Here is a 17,491-nt window from a genome sequence, read left to right on the forward strand (position 1 = left end):
TTCCATATAAAATATTACAAATTGGACACACATATTCAACAAAAGGTACAAAGAACATACAGAACAAAATCAGCCTTTGTGCGTTTGTAATCAAGCATTCTTGAATCCACTTCAACCCACTAAAGTAGCAAACATGATATTAGTTCTAAAAAATGAAGCATGCATAAACATCCACCATTAAGTAAGTATAGTTTGGCTAATATTTCATTTAAAAATAAATTTAACAAAGAAAAATTGTTCATGCTCTTATTTGAATATAGAATTTTATGATCTGTAACTTTTGTTAAAACAATGCTATAAAACTATACAGTTAACATTTGTTAAAATAGGGACTTTTCCTAACAGATCTGAAATTTTGGATATTTTCAGCCTTTATTTTGGCAATAGCGGGACTATTTAAAAAAAACTTCCGTCTCTAATAATTCTACTGAAATGATTTCTCCCATTAATAAAAACTTCTACAACAAATACAAAATTAGAATTATAAATAAATATTTTAATAAATTTCATTCAAGGTTTGTCAATTTCTGTTAATGAATCAAGAGATACCATTAAGGTACCAATATAGTTATGGTATAGTCAGTTCATTGGGACTTGTCAGTACAAAACAAGGCTTCAGTATTTTATAAAATTAAATACATTTGTAGGTTAAATTAAATACATTCATTTGGGTTAGTTTTTGCAGTATTGTAAGTAAATTGTAAAAGATGTGTTCTTTCAAAAATATTTTCTCATTTGAATTAAAATCGGACAAATGAAAATTAAAAATGTTAGGTTTGGTAAAGTATGACTTGTAAGTAAAGAAGTTGATGTAGGGAAGCAGAAAAAAGGGGGTTATAATATAAGGGGTTATAAATTGTATTCAACTACAAGTTTACAAAACTGAAAATGTTTTGAAAAACAGAAATGCTTGAAATTCATGTTATAAGATGAAATATGATTAAAAGCTGTTAACAATAATCAAATCTGATAACATTGTATTGCAGTGGTTAATACAATTGTGATCTAAATTCATCCAATAGTGGAGCAATTTTGTGAGAAAACATCCTGCCATATAACAAACTGCATTGATTTCAAAACTACAAGGATGAATCAAATATAAACTGGAAATTTGTTTTATAATTTATTGAGGGATAATAAAAATACATACTCAAAATATTATTTTTCTAATAATATCCACTTTTGGAAACACATTTTTCCCAGCCAATAGGTAGCTTTTTATCCCAATATCGTAAAATGAAGGTGGCATGACGTCAACCAACTATGCATGAACGCTTTAACAGCAGCATTATCTTCAAATTTCTGTCCTCAAAAACTTCTTTTAGTGGCTCAAACAAATGATAATTGCAAGGCGATAAGTCTGGGCTGTAGAGAGGGTGTTCCAGTGTAGTCCAGAACAAGAATACAATTTTTTCTTGAGTTTGAGCCTTGGTATGGAGCCCAGTGTTGTCGTGAAGCAGAATGATGTCTTGGATTGGAAACTGATGTCTTTTATGACAATATGTAAGTTTTGCTTCATCTAAAAGTAGGCAGTAGTATGCAGAATTCACTGTAAGACATTCATGGAGAAAATCGACATGCAAAGCTCCTTTGAAATCGAAAAATACTGTAGCCAGAACCTTTCCAACCGAGTCAAATTTTGGCTTTAATGGGTGCAGTTTCTCCCTTCTTTTGCCACTACATACTTGCCTGTTTTGATTCTGGGGTGTAATGGTGCACCCAAGTTTCATCACAGGTCATGATTCAAAGCAAAAAAATTTCCCTTCAGCTTGGTAACGGACTCAATAACACCTTTAACTACTGACTCAACAACGCTGGCATATCTCTAGCCAATAGAGCTTCTGACCTTTGGTGAAAGGATGAGGACCCATTGTGCTGCCACTTTTTTAAATTCATGATCACCAGTAATGATTCCTGAACACTGCTATAGCTTATTCTGATCACAGAAGCAATTTCTGCAATTGTTAATTGACAGTTGTCCTCGATAAAGCGACAAACCATGAAGATGTTTTCAGCAGTAGCACTTGTCCTTGGGTGACGTTGGTGACCTTAATTTTCAACTGGTTCTCGTCTTTCTGAAAACTGCTTATGCCAATCATACAATTGAGTATTTTTAAGTGTGTTGTCCCTGAACTCTGCCTGAAGTCTTCTCAAAATTTCAGATGATTTCACACCCTCTGCTGTGAGAAATTTAATAATATGTTGTGCAACAGACGATGATAACTACTGCTCTGACTTTGTGATACTGACTAGAAAAAAGTAGTGAGGTGGCTTTCTAAGAGTGGGATCTCCTCCACGCATCCCTACATACAACACTGAGAAGCCATGCTCCTCTCCATTAGCCGTGTGCCAATGACAACAAAAATTCCTGTTTATATTTGATTCATCCTCATAATGTGAATTAACAATATCACATAATGACAATGAATAATTTTAAAAAAATATGTATGGAAAATTGCCATGTTAATGAAGACGATTGTAACATGTGGAAAAAAGTGACATTATAAGTGCTTATGGTGAATCAGATATTTATAATGCTGAAAAAATTAACTATTTTATAAATATTTACCAGATAAATCCTTAACTTTCAGAGATAAATGAGCTGACAAAGTAAAGATCAAGCAACCACATATTTTTGGGAATGAACAAGTCAAGGACAGAAAAATGACCTCTCTTAACTGGAAAGTCAAGAAAATCATGACACTGTAAATGTTATCTTAAACCAAACAGAAAAGCATGAGTTGTTTTGAATATTTTTGTAATAAAAACCTTTATTTTAATTATAAAAAGAAAAAAAATTGTACTGTTAACAGACTGTTCAGTACACTAAAATCATTCACCCACAAGTTGCTGGCCATAAACTGTGTATTTTTAGCACCTGCCATACGTTCTAAATTAAATCCCATATTCCAGAGATAATAGAAAATTTTTAACATATGTACATGAATTATAGAAAGTGCTAAAGAAGAATGAAAATGATTAACCAATGAATTAGAACAAAGTCTGAAAAATTACAATGATGTAATTAAAACTTCAATTTGGAATAGTTTCAGAAAATCTGGATTAAAAAAAAAATCAGTTTATTTAAAAAGTTACTAGACTATGAAAATCAGTCAAAATGACTGGCATTTTATTAAGACATGTCAGAACTGATCGTAGATTACCTAACCCATGATATACCGACAATTGTTCAAACATCTTGATCTGACAAAAAAAACCACAAGATTTTTCAGATATTTTTTTATTATTTTTCAATGTCGCCTTGCCAACTACATTTAATACATATCTGATACATTTAGACCATAAAGTTTCTAACTTTTTAACACCCTCAGTATAATGCAATTTGTTAGACTACAAAATAAGCGGTTTTCTCAGCTTTGACTTCATCATTTGAAGTGAATCTTTGTTCAGCAAGCCAATTCTACATGTTTGGAAAGAGGAAGTAATCACTGGGAGCCCAATCTAGTGAATGTGAAAGCACTTCAAACCATGCATCAGTCATGGAGTTTTACAGAAATAACCCAGCAGCACATGTGTGCAGGCACATTATCATAGTGAAAAGGACTTTCTTTTTGGCCAAATGTGGACATATAGTCTGAATAGCACCCTTCAACTGGTCTAGTAGTGAAGCATAATACTTCCTGATGATGGTCCTGCTTTTTACATATAGTCTATGAGCACCACAGCATGAAAATTAAAAAAAACAGAGCCAAACTTTCCTGTAGATGGTACAGCTTTTGCTTTTTTGGCACACTCATCTGCCTCTACCCACTGTCTGCTCTCTGTTGTATAATGGTGAAACTATGTTTCATTTGCTGTTAAACAAAACATCAAAGAAGAAACTCAGCAGAATTGTGCTTATGTCTAAATACCGATTAAGTGTTAAGTCAACTTCGTTTTTGATAGAATATTAACAAACATGGCATCTGTAGAGTGGAAAGCTTTGGTTTTTCATAATCAAAATGTCAAGTAAAATGTAATGAACATGGTCTACCCAGACGTTTGCAATGTCAGCAAGTTCACATACCTTCAGTCAATGACCATTTAACACAACAATATGGATTTTTGTGACAATTTCATCAGTCACGTGATTTTTGGGGAATTCAAGTGTTCATCATCTTGAATTTGAATCTAAATTGTTTTTTTATATCCATCATACATATCGGTTAAACCTTTTAAAACAACTTACTTTATAACAGCTCAAACTTTAATTTTTATATTTTTTTTGGAAAATTTCAAAACTTGTTTGCTTTGCATGATCATCACAAACAAGCTACCAAATGCGTGCACATCTGAAACCTCAAAGTATGCCTTGTAAAGAATCATTCTAGGCAAATAAAACCATTTGGTCATACTTGCATTATCTCTGTTTCAGAAGAACTTTTTAGAACAACTTTCATATAAATATGGTGAAAAACAAAGCTTGTGTGATATACCTGGCCCCAGTTCAGATGACAATGTAAATGAAGTACTGTAGCACTACCAATCATTGCATAAAGTTAAGGCTCAACTAGATTCCATTCGCTGTTATAAAATCTAAATGGGAGGTACCAAAACTAAATTTCTCTGTCGAATTAAAAGTTTGTTAATAATTGAAAATCAGCAGGATTATTCATATAATAGTTTCCACTTAATAACAATCTTTAATAGTAATGATCGAGCGCTTTCAGATTTTTAATCCATCCTCAGAAACAATGATGTACAATACATTATAATTATTTACTTTACATATTAATTATACTAAATTGAATTTAAAAAAAAATATAAATATAACAATTGATCGTCAAAGGTAAACTAAAGTTATTTTTATCTGGCATGTCAGTATGAAGGTCTCAATTGTTATGTTTATTAGTATGAAGCAGTATTACCAACCTAAGAATCAAAATTATGTTTAATATTCGTTTAAATAATACATCATTTTCAAATTTCATTTGTTCATTTATCAAACTTTTACTATTTAAGTAAATATAATATTTTTGTATAATATTTGCTTTATGAAAGTTATTGGAATATTAATAAAATTATCTGGGTTGTGATTGATTATTTTCTAAGATATGTCTACAATTGAGACCTTCATACTGACATGACAGTTAACATTAACTATTTTACCTTTGATAATCAATTGTTATATTTATATTTAAAAAAAATTCAATTTAGCTAATTAAAGATGTGTAAAGTAAATAATTATAATGTAAAACATATCATTGTTCCTGAGAATGGATTAATAATCTGAATGCAATCTAACATTACTATTAAAAATTGTTGTTAAGTGGAAACTATTAAATAAATAATTATATATTAATACCAATGGACCCATGTTTAATAAAATTCAATCAACAAGATGTCAGAAAAAACCATTAATAATTTTTTTAACTGATAACTCATTTTTTTACAATTATTATATACAATAAAAAATTATTTTCTATGTACTTTTTCTTAAATTATATAGTTCTTACATATGGAATATGTATATATTTAATATATGTTTAATGTTTTAAACATTTTAAAAACTTTGTTGCAAAATATTCCGTTACCATCTTTTCATAACACAACAATACATTGAAAATTTCATATTTTTTTTATTATAAAAGAGTTCATATAATGAAAGAAAAAGTATAAAATATATTTCATTTTTAAAAGAAAAATAAATAAATAATAAAAATATATAATTAGAATTTTTTTTCTTAAGACAAATTTCCTGTAGTTTTATTCCCTTGGGTAATTGAGATACTGGAACTGCAATGAATGATTTTTAGATATATCATAGAGTAAACAATGCAACTCTTTACACAGCTTGTTAAAACTGTAAGACCTCATACACAAAGAATTTTCTTATTAGCCAAACTAAGACTACTAAATCGCAATACACATATTTTTATTAAGAATAGCAAACCATAATCATTCATCAATACCTACTACATTCTAATTTAGTGACCATTAAAGAGCTAATTTAATAACATACTTTTCAAGTCACACAATTTTATTAAAAGTTATTACCTATCCATTTAACATAACTAAAGGCATACACTGCAAACAAAAAGAAAAAAAATTGAAAAGAATGCTTTCAAAACATAATCTACATTACCTTTACTACCTGGATATTGTGAAGGTGGGAAAAAAAATTTTGATTTCCACCAAGTAGGAGACGATGAACTGTGCTCAAGACTGCATGAATGATGTGTAGCCTGTTCTTTGGAATCCTGTTCTCTGGATGTTGATAAATGAGGTCCAGGGCTACATGAATATCCACGTTGCTTCTTTGAACTAGCTGAGTCATGCTGAGGACTTACTGAATACTCACGCCTTTGTTTAGAAAGCATTAGGGACCTTTGATTTTGAGGACTATGTGATTGATGTCGGTGTATCTTCCGACTAGAACTTAAAGGATGAAATTCTGGGCTACGTGAATGATATTTATGTATTTGCTGTTGGGATGTAGATGGACCTAGTTGAGGAGTATGCAGATGATGGCTATGCAGCTGCTGTCTTGAAGTAGAAGGAGTTGGTTCAAGACCTTTTTCAAAACGTGAATGATACCCACATCCTTGCTGTTTGGATGTTGATGGATGACATTCAGTACTAGATGACCTACCATGTTCGGTATGTTTAGGACTTTGCGAAACATAGAAGAGCCGGAGTCGTTCAGCTTTTGCTTTTCTGGAATGCCTTTCTAAAACAGAAAAAAACAAGGTTTAGGTTCTAACATAGAAAAAAAGACAAAATATATTTATTCAAAAATTTCAGGTTTGGAGGGAGGTAGGAGTTGAGATCACATCACCATTAAAAGCATACTACATAATAAATAATGTGTACATAAATGAAATTAAGATACGTTCTTAACATATAAATGATTCCTTTTGGTTATATTAAGTCTTATGAAAAATACTTAAAATCTCATAAAGAAAATAGTTTTCCTTAATTTAAAATAAAGGTAAAGGTTTATTTAAAAAAAAGATTGTTATTTTCTTAAGTACATTACTTAGAATATTTATTTTCAACAAATGCTAATTTATTAACGAGGTCAATTTAACTTTATGAATTAATACTTAATCTTTTCAGATCATTTAGTCTTGGAACTGGTTATGTACGTCGTCAGTTTTAAAACGCTATTACAAAATCATTTTATATGGCATCTAAGTCAGTTATTTTGTTTTATATTCACAAAGGAATCAGTTTCATTACCCAATTTGAACGACATTTATACGATGTAAAATGTTTTATTTAGACTAGAAAGAATATGACCATTTTTTTCTCAGAAATGTGGTTGTGTGTGTGTGTGGTGTGTGTGTGTGTGTGACACATTGTGTATTATAATTGCTATGAAGATTATGGATTTATTTATTATTTACAAAAATAGCTTATCTTAGTAGCAACATACTGATGTATTGAAGCACATAATAAATTATGATATACAGCATACACAAAAAAAAAAAAGAAGGAATTTGTGGTCATAAATACGTCACTTTTTCTTGAGGTCTATAAATATCTCTTCTGACAAATGATATCGGTAAACATGTAACACATAATGATTCGTAATGAATAACAGTATACAGTAAAAATTGTTTTTTGTCAATCTGAATACCTTTTTCAGTGGTGGGGATTTTTATAAAACGTACTTTTCTAAATCTACTTTCACTTATACTAACATATGTTACTAATCTGTGATTTATGGGGTTTTTCATCATATTTTGCCCAATTTTCAACCAATTTGCTTGAAAGTATTATTTTTAAAATCAGCAACTGTTTCATAAACACAAAGAAAAAAAAAAAATTTCGCTAATAAAAAACCCGGCAGAAACGCGCAAAAAAATTCTGCAATTAAATTATCGTAATTTTTGTACTGGTTCGATTTTTTTGTTGTTACAGTCATAAAAAATATCCAATCATAACGTTTTTTTTGTCAGAATCTGTTAAATCTCTTTAATATACTGTAATTTTTTTCACAAGAGGGTAGCATAAGACTATGAAGGGAGGCAATCAGATACCAACATATTTTCGCGGAGCGCTAATCAAGTGCGAATCATTGTGATGGTTGAAGGTTAAACACTAACCCTACTAAGCAATGAAACTATATTACCGATCATCAAAAGACATGATTAATTTCCATAAACTTTATTTTCAGCTCTCAGTTCATCAGCATCATCATCACCATTCCAGTTTTTACACTACAAGATCAAGCTTCATGTAACTGGAAGGTATGTATTACCATAGCCATCTACTGAGCTAAGTCAAATGCAATAACCCTGTATTACTGTTTCCAAGATATTTCTATCCATAACACTTCAAATGTAACACTTCAGTTACATTTACAACAACAGTCACAAAATATTTAGAGAAACTGAAGCATTTAATACTACTGATAGAAAATCAAAAATTTTCAAGAATTCAATTTTATTTTCTTTGGGGAAAATGAACTAGATATATAGTAATGAAGGAAAAAATGTTTTTTTAATAAACAGCTTGTAGAAAGGATGTCAAAACAGCAGATACAAATGTAAAAGAATGCTGTATTCCTTATTTCTCTAGGAGCTCATATGGACATAAAGATGTATACAGTGATTGTACATATATACCAAGAAAAGGAGAGAGTAAGTAAATAGGGATTCATTTTTGCAATATACCATTCATTAAAAAAAGGAATTTTAATAAAAAAAATGTTTGATAAAACTGATATACTGAGAAACCTTCAGGTTACAATAGTCAAACAATAGAATCAATGAAGACCAAAATAATATTTCACATTCAACATTTACACTGTTAAAATAAAACTCATCATTTTGTGTTATAATAAATTAGTTAATAATAGATTTGTTTTATTCCAATAATTTCATTATTTTCTCAAACATGAGATTAATAACAAATTTCAATACATACATAACTATAAAAATTACAATCTATACTTTTAAAAATTAAATAATTTAGTCTTCATTTTTTCCTGATGAATTTTGACTGCTTGTTTCACTTGTGAAAAATAAAACTTTTAACAAATATTATTTTATGTTTATGTTTCAAAATAAAACTATATGTTTAATAAAATTTAATAAAACTATTCATCAACAATTAATATTAATGAAGTTAATTTGTGAATAAAAACAACATTTATTTAAGAGACTATCTGTAATTTATAACAGAGTGAGAGCAGATATATACCTAAACATCAGTAATTCAAAGTTGAAAGGTTTTTTTTTGTTATTGAAATTTTGAGTAAGGTTTGCAATATTATGCAATGATAAGATTTGATTCCAAGGCCTAATCTGTAATGAGCTTACACCATACAGAATAATGTGAGCAGTTTCTTGTATACTAAAAAAGTACTCATGATTATTCCTAGTTGTTGAGCACTTAGTGGACAGAAAGTTAGTGGATCAGTTAACCGATTAACCAACTACTAAAATAAAGAGTACACATAAAATACAATAAAACAGTAACAGAGAAGGGGAAAAGGTATCATTCCATTATGTACTCCACTGAAGGCTCTAAATAAAAACAAATAAACAAACCACACCAGACAAGAGATTAACTAAAATGAACTACACACATTCTTCTGAGTGTGTCATTCTACATTAAACAGTATGTAGTAAAAATCAAAATGAGACTGTGACAGAGGTTACATACTTAGTAAAAATACTGACTGTAATGAACACATATTGATAAATTTTAGAAGAACAGCAAACAAGTCAAGATAAATACAAGCAGTTGTTCCTTCACCAGTTTCTTTGATGAAATGGGTCCCCCATGCACACATCATAGCATCTGATCAAACACGTTGATCAGACAGAGTATATTGATTATTTCAGAAGTTATAAACCATTTCTTTACTATTTTATTGATAATTAGTCTATCTTAAAAATATTTGCACATAATTAAATAATGAATTACAGCTCCAAAAATTTGAGGTTTTCAATCCGTGGCTTTTTATTATTTCTCTATTTAAAGTGGTTTTACTTCATGATTTTAAAGTTAATGAAGTTCGAATTACCCGAGTTTCACTATATAACCAAGCAATTTTGTATTCATAAGACAACATCCTAACAAACCTAATTTTGTTCTCCTTACAGAGATAAAATAAATGTGAGATGTTGACAATATGAAACTACTAGAAAGAGTGAAATGTAATTTCTGACAAAATACAGGGTTGTATAAAGTGAGTGACTTCGAAAACTAAACTACAATCAGAGAATGTAACACTTTCTACGGTTAGACACTAAATCTCTGTAACAGAAAAAAATAGAAAATGAATGCCAAACAAGATAAAACATTATTTGTTCAAAGTAAATTTTGTATTAGTGGATGAAATATAACAAAATCACTGACAGATTATCTAGCACAATTAAGTGACTGATGAAATAGAGGTGCAGTGAGGCCAATGTATAAATCTCAGAAACTATACAGAATAAACTGTTAAATTAATATTGGACTAACAACTTTTGACTAGCAGAAACTACACATTGGACTCCAATTTCCTGATTATAATGGAAAACATGAGAGTTTTCATCAGACCAGAAGTGATTACTCTGGATATATATATATATATATATATATAACCAATAAAGATGAACAATCATTGGGTTGAGTTCTGTCAAATTTTTTTTTTAATAAAACAATTCTCATATCAAAAAACTATCTTTATTCGGTGGTAGCAGTACCTGAACACATAAGAAAAGGTAAGATGAGATAAGCACAGTGATGAATATAACAGCAAGAGATGTCCTGGATTATTACTTTTCTTTAAGAATATTCAATAGAAAAATTGAACTTTAATATATTGTAAATCATATATGTAAATAATTAAATATAAAATATACGTACTTGAAGTGGCTCGAAGATTTAGATAAGATTGTGTCCGTTGCACTGACATCCACTGGTTGGAGTGTTGTGATATACTTGAACCACTTTCTTCTTCTGACTCTAAAAACCATAAGTAGATATAATTTCACAATCACAATATTAGCAAGCTATAAACAATGTTAATAAAATAATGTCCGAAGAGAAAATGCTGCAAGAAATTTATTTACAATACTGAAAAAAGCCAATTAATGAAATAGTTAACAGGTTAAGAATGTGGCAAAATATTTACAAATGAGTCAACCTCAATTAATAGTAGCGCTAGATTTATTTAAATGTTTAATCAAGCATTTGGAAAAAAGTTAAAAGCATTTAATAATCAAACCATTAGAGTAGTTTTAGTAATTAAAATAATTATAAAAATCAATTGCAAGTATTAGACATTGAGTATTCAAGAACTATTTTAAAAAATAGCTCCAAAACTGAATGTGTTGGCATATTAATTTTACTACACAGAAAAAATGTAAAGTCCAGAGTGAATACTAAATGTATTCAAGCAAATTTCTCCTTTATACTTTAGGAAAGGTTTCAATAAGTGCTGTATTTCAACTACTTCTGACTGGAAGTCACTAACTGTGAGATAAAGAGAAAAATAAATCACAAATCAAAGTAAAACAAGTAGAGAGAGAACAGAGTGATGTTGAAAACATTGAATTTAAAGTTATTTGGAAACAATCTGATCAGTTTTATTTTGTTTTTGGTAGACAAAAATAAAGAATTAATAAATAAAAAAATTTAAACATAATATAATTATTTTTAATTGCAAGCTAAACTAATTTTGACTGTTCCAAGCATTAGAAAATTTATTTAAAAAAATGGTTTTACAAATTTTTCTTATATTTTCTTCATGAAATCAGTTGTAATACTTATTTAATTTCTATATACTAAATACAATACACTCTGCATATTCATGTAGTTGTCAGCAATTCTTTCCATGACTCGCAGGACTGAAATTTTGAATCTATGGTTTACATAAGTTGGTTTTCTAACATATCTCTGTTGTTATTATGTTTTTACTTTTCTGGCATCATCGCTCTAGAACTGCTGCAAGAAGAAAAATATGATTATCAGTCAAAAAATGGGGTACTGGTGTTTTTGTCATTTTTCAACACTTCATGACCCAGAAACCCCAATAATAAAAAAAAGTGGCAGGTAATGTTTGCATGTGATGAAACTTAACTTTTGACAGGATAAACCAATTCTGATGACATTTTGTTCTGAGACTCAGGTATATGAGGCAATTTGTTAGTAAAAGTTTGGGGTCAATATCTCTAGGGAGAGGAGTAGGTAATTTTTTAGGTCAATTTTCAGAAAACTTTCCAAACATAACCCTACTTTATTTTAAGCTCAGTACATACATGCATGCTTATCGTATCTTAGCATTTTAAAAAAAAATTTGCCCCAAAATTCACTTTCCCAAAAATATTAAAACACTATCTTTTTTGTTATTACATATTTTTTAACCTAATCTAATTTATGTCTTCTTAGGCACTGTGGTAGGGCAAGAGACCAACTGATGTTTTGAATTTTTTGGTTTATTTTCACGTATCCATTATTTTTCCACTGTGTAAGAATAAATAACCAATGCCAGAAAAGTATTACAACTTTATTGTAAACTTTTTTTTCAATACAGCAATGCTAATTATAATTAACTTTCCTACTTACATTACAATTAAAACACACACATAAACATTTGTTTTTCTATTAAATGTATTTATAATGCTTTAACATAGAACAAGCTGTATATATTATTTACCTGAGCTACAAGATCTTACTAATATTACACCCAGATCTTATGGACAAACAATTAGTTCACTGATCAATACCAATGTTCTCATTTGTAATTTTTAAATTACCACACATTACTGACATCACATCTCAAAATACTGTGTTAAGCAAATCAGTTTATGTTAAATTGTGGATATTCTAGCCTACAAGTTAAAAAAAAAAAATTGTGTGTGCGATCTGTGTTGAATGGTTGTATTACACATTCTTTATGACATTTTTTCTTTTATTAAAAGTGAATTTTAATGCAATGGTACCATAAAGTATTGCATAGATATAAAAACAAACAGGAGAGAAATTAATAAAATTAAATGTTTTTTTATAACTTAAAAAAATTAAATATCTTACATTAATTAGACTCACAGATGCAATAATATTATGAGGGTGAATCAAATTTAAATGGTAATTTTGCTATTCTACACAGCAAGCAGTTCCAAGTTGGATGGTGGAAGGAGGTTAATATTCGGTGTGTTAGGGAGGGGGAACCAACTTTGTTAGCTCCTTCGCTCTGCTCTGTCATCAGTATAGCCATGAGTGAGCAAGAACTTATAATCACCCATATAACTTATATGTCATCACCCATTGCAGAACTTATAATCACAGTTTTTAATTAATGAAGGCGTTAAACCTGCGAAAATTTTAATTCATTGAAAGGTACAGTTTGGGACGCTACACTGTCCCAGAACCAAGTGTATACATGGGCCAGGCAATTAAAGGGCAAGCGAGAAACAGTAGAAAACAAAAGTCATGATCAACGCCCAAGGTCAAGTCTCATAGCTGACATCTGTGCCGTTCAAGAGCTTATCAAAGATGATCACTGGTTCACTGTAAAAATCACGTCAGAAGTGGGTATCAGCAATGGGAGTGCTCAATCACTGATCATCTTGGTTTTAGAAAAATAAGTCCTCAATGAGTTCAGAAGTTGTTGACCAAAAATCAAAAAAAGGTCAGGAGACCTGTTGGAGATCTGTGAAACACTTTTGAATTGGTTTCAGCAAGAAGGGGATGATTTTTTGAGGTGCATCGTCACATGTGACGAGACATGGGTCTCTTATCATTACACTCCAGAGTCAAAAATGGCAAGCAAGGAGTGGCAAAGGAAGATGAGGGCTACCCAGTGAAGGCGACAATCCATCTGTCAGCCAGAAAAGTTCTTGGAATAATTTTTTTTTACTCAAGGGGAGGTTTAATCATTGATTTTCTCCACGATCAACGAACTGTGAATGTGGCTTACTATTGCCAGTTGCTACAGTCAACAAAAGCCAACTACCGAAACAAAAAATGGGGTACACCCATCAGAAATGTCATCCTTTTCCATGACAATGACAGGTTGCACTCTACGATTTTGAAAAGGGATAAATTGGAAAAAATACACTGGGAAACCCTCAACCTACAGTCCAGATTTGTCCCCCTATGACTATTTTTTTGTTAGCCCTTGTTTTTTGAAAGAACTGCTTGGAAGGGAATAATTTGAAAACAAGTAAGATGTCGAGGAGCATGTGCACAATTGGTTGACAACTCACCCTCAAAATTTTTATTAACTAGGAATATTCAAGCTTTCGAATCGTTGACAAAAGTGTGCATATCGTACAGAAGACTATATGGAGAAATGATGAAGGTATATATAAATTCTGCATATTTTTAATCAGTAAATTTATAAAAAAAATGACCATTTACATTTGATTCACCCTCATACAATATATTTTTATTATGATTTTAATATTTCTCTTCCCAACAATTAAACTGATACAAACTTTTTTAGTACTGATAGTTTTTTGCAAAATACATCAGTATCAACAATTCAAAACACATTAATACAATGTTAACGTGGAAAAATTTTAAATAATTTTCCCCAGACAATCCTATTCTAAAAGGCAATGTTTGTTTGTGCCCCTGTAACTCTAGAAGAGCAAAAACTTTTATAAAGTATCAAATATTGAGATAGAATATTTAGAAATAATTTACCTACTCTGAACAAAGAGAATGGATAAGAAGGTTAACTTACAATAAAAACCATTTTGGAACTCCTGTAACAAAATGGTGGATGCTGTTCCAGGAACAGCATCCACCATTGCAGAAATTGAAGGGCATGAAATAAAGACATTTGTCAACAGCAGACCATGTTTAACAGAACAGTTCCTGTAGATCACCAAAGTTAAACATGTTGAGTGCTGGTTTCACTGTGTATGAGCTAACGGCACTAATCAGTGAATGATTATCATAACAATTGTGCAACAATAAAAAAATCTATTAATTTTTTTTATGAATATTAAAATCATATGATTTTTTTTTATGAATATTAAAATCATATGATTCAACTGAAAAGGAATACTGATAAGCGAGTAAAATCACAAGATGATGAACGAAAGATTCCATTGTTGAAACAAGGAACCAAAATTCTTTGAAGCTTAACAAACAAGACACAAAATAAAAACACTTGCAGAGGATTTAAAAAATATGCTCTACATAATTAAATAGAATAGTAACAATGCAGAATAATTATAAAACTTAAAACAAAAACATTATCTAATGTGAGTAATCAGAGAATAGACATGTATTTTTCAGTAGAACTTAAAACATAGTTTACTGAAAGTAATCTGCTAATTTATTATGAGGGTGAATTTTATGGTTTAAAAATCATAAATTTTCTTTGAATATATATGCATACATTATTGATTCACATGTATAACCATAACTATGTGAACAGAGAAATATTATTAATTTTACTGAAGCAGTAATATAAAATAAAAATTGATATATATAATATTAGGGTGATAAAAGACCAAGTCTTCATGAACTTACTTTTTTCCATTATGAGTTTTATTCTTATATATTTGCAGTAATAGAACTAAATGCACAGACTAAAGATTTAACAGAAAACTGATCAAAGAGGTACCAGCCATGTAATAATGACTGTACAACACAAACAAAATAAAAGTAGAATCTATAATTTACTCACCAGGCGGCAATAACGCCGATTCCACAATACATGAATGGTCAGGATCATGCTCAACAACTTTCTTAAGTTCATGCTCTACTTTTCCGCATACATATTCTTTACTACCTTCCGAACCCAATATTCTAATCTGACCTTCTTCTACCTTAAGATAATCTGGTGTTGATACTTCAAACTGATTATCATTGTCTGAATCCAGCTGTTTAAGTAACACATCACACTCTTCATCAATAATGACCCTTGGAGGAATTAATCCATGTATACGGATGTATCTACGTTGTGCAATCCTTCCTTCAAATTGTATTTGAGGAATTTCTCTTACCTGTGGTTGGACTGGAGTCTCCCTTTTACAAGGACTTTTCTGCTTTTTTGCCTCATGTTCAGGTGTTCCTTCTGAAACAACTTCCGCTTCAGACTTATGTTGAAATGACTTTCTTCCCTTGCCAACCTCTTCATGTTTAGGGGAACTATGTTTCTTTCTTTCACGAATAGTCTCTTTGTATACATGGCTGCTTGGCTTTCCAGATCTGATCTGCTTTTCACATCTGTGACAAATGGATTTACTTTTTTTAGTTTTTTCTTTTAGGTCAAGGGAGCCTGACTTTTTCTTTCCCTTAACAGGCTTCTCTTCCAGCTCATGGTGAGTTGGTCTCACTCTTTCATAGACTATTTCCACCTGATGTTTGTGAGGACAAGGTTCTCCTTTTTCATGTTTAGCTTTCTCTGTTGGTCTATGATGGGTTCTTTTACTGGCTTCTTCTTTTTCTTTGTATTTCTCTCCGAATGTTTCTAACTCTCTTCTCGCCTGCACAGATACATCTTTATATAGAGCTGGCTTCAATCTTTTCTGAATGGCTTCCTGTTCATATCTGTGGTGCCTAGGTTTACCACTTTCGCCAATGGTTTCTTTAATTTTATGTTTTTCTAAGTTTTCTTCTTCACAAACAACTTCTTTAATTTTATGATGAACCACTTTTTCCTTCTGGCGTACAGTTTCCTCTTCCACTCTGTGAGAACTTTGTTTAGCAGTCTTGACTTCATGTTTATCATCAGGCACCCTTCTACTGGAAGTAATCTCCTTTTCATATCCATCATGGCCTGGTTTTCTTCTTTCTTGAACTGTCTCTTTCTTATGTTGGTTGAGCTTCTCTCTCTTAACAACAGCTTCTTCTTCAAGTTGTTCCAATTCTTTAATTTCATATGAAACTTTGCCTATCTGAGCTTCTTTTTCTTTTGCCTGATGCCCAACCCTTCTTTTCTCAATAGGTGATTTCTTTTCTTTTTCGTGGCTGTCTAAACTTCCTCTCTTCTGATGAGCTTTTTCTTTTGGTTTATGGACAGATTTTTGTTTTCCACGAACATTTCCTTCTCCTCCTACTCTTTTTTTCTCAAACTCATGTTCAAATTGACCTGCTTTAGGCTCACTTTCTAGTTGTAACTCTATTAACTCTTTATCATCAGCACATTTACCTACATCTTTGCTTTCTATCACCATTTTCTTTTTTTGACTGTCCTCAATTTTTTTATCTTTTTTAAATAATTCACTTTCTTCTTTCTGAATTATTTCTCTTCTTTTAAGGTAATCTTCCTTTTGTTTTTCACTGTCTTTCTTCCGGCAATATTCTGCTTCCAATTTTAATTCTTCTTGCTTCCTTTCTTCTTGAGTTTCCCCACCTGATTGCTTTTGTTCTGTAAAAGAGCAAATAAAACATATTTTGTGATCATAAAACAAAGTTAAAATAATTCACTTCAATAAGTGCTAACTGACAAGAACTCATTACATTTGAAGTAGAACTTTATCAAGTTACAAATAGATGTTTTGGATATAAAGATTATACCTAAACTGAAACTGAAAATAGAAGAAAATAAAGTGCACCTTTAAAACTAGACAGGCTACCACAGATA

The 17,491-nt window shown here is 30.5% G+C and overlaps 2 protein-coding genes across 5 annotated transcripts in view; both read right to left on the reverse strand.

Annotated features, from left to right (window-relative positions):
• chb (CLIP-associating protein) overlaps positions 1-17,491 on the reverse strand; it is a 246,653-nt gene that overhangs the window by 105,448 nt on the left and 123,714 nt on the right. The gene's annotated exons all lie outside the window — the stretch shown is intronic.
• Positions 1-17,491, reverse strand: part of LOC142323361 (uncharacterized) — a 48,173-nt gene that overhangs the window by 2,539 nt on the left and 28,143 nt on the right. Inside the window, exons 5-7 of the mRNA XM_075362881.1 lie at positions 15,590-17,275; positions 10,810-10,908; positions 6,086-6,670 (exon numbers count right to left, since the gene is read on the reverse strand). Coding sequence (XP_075218996.1) covers positions 6,086-6,670; positions 10,810-10,908; positions 15,590-17,081 — 2,176 coding nt within the window. The 5' untranslated portion in view covers positions 17,082-17,275. The remainder of the gene's footprint in view (positions 1-6,085; positions 6,671-10,809; positions 10,909-15,589; positions 17,276-17,491) is intronic.

This window comes from Lycorma delicatula, chromosome 4 (genome assembly GCF_047948215.1).
Source record: "Lycorma delicatula isolate Av1 chromosome 4, ASM4794821v1, whole genome shotgun sequence".
Classification (NCBI taxonomy): Eukaryota; Metazoa; Arthropoda; class Insecta; order Hemiptera; family Fulgoridae; genus Lycorma; species Lycorma delicatula.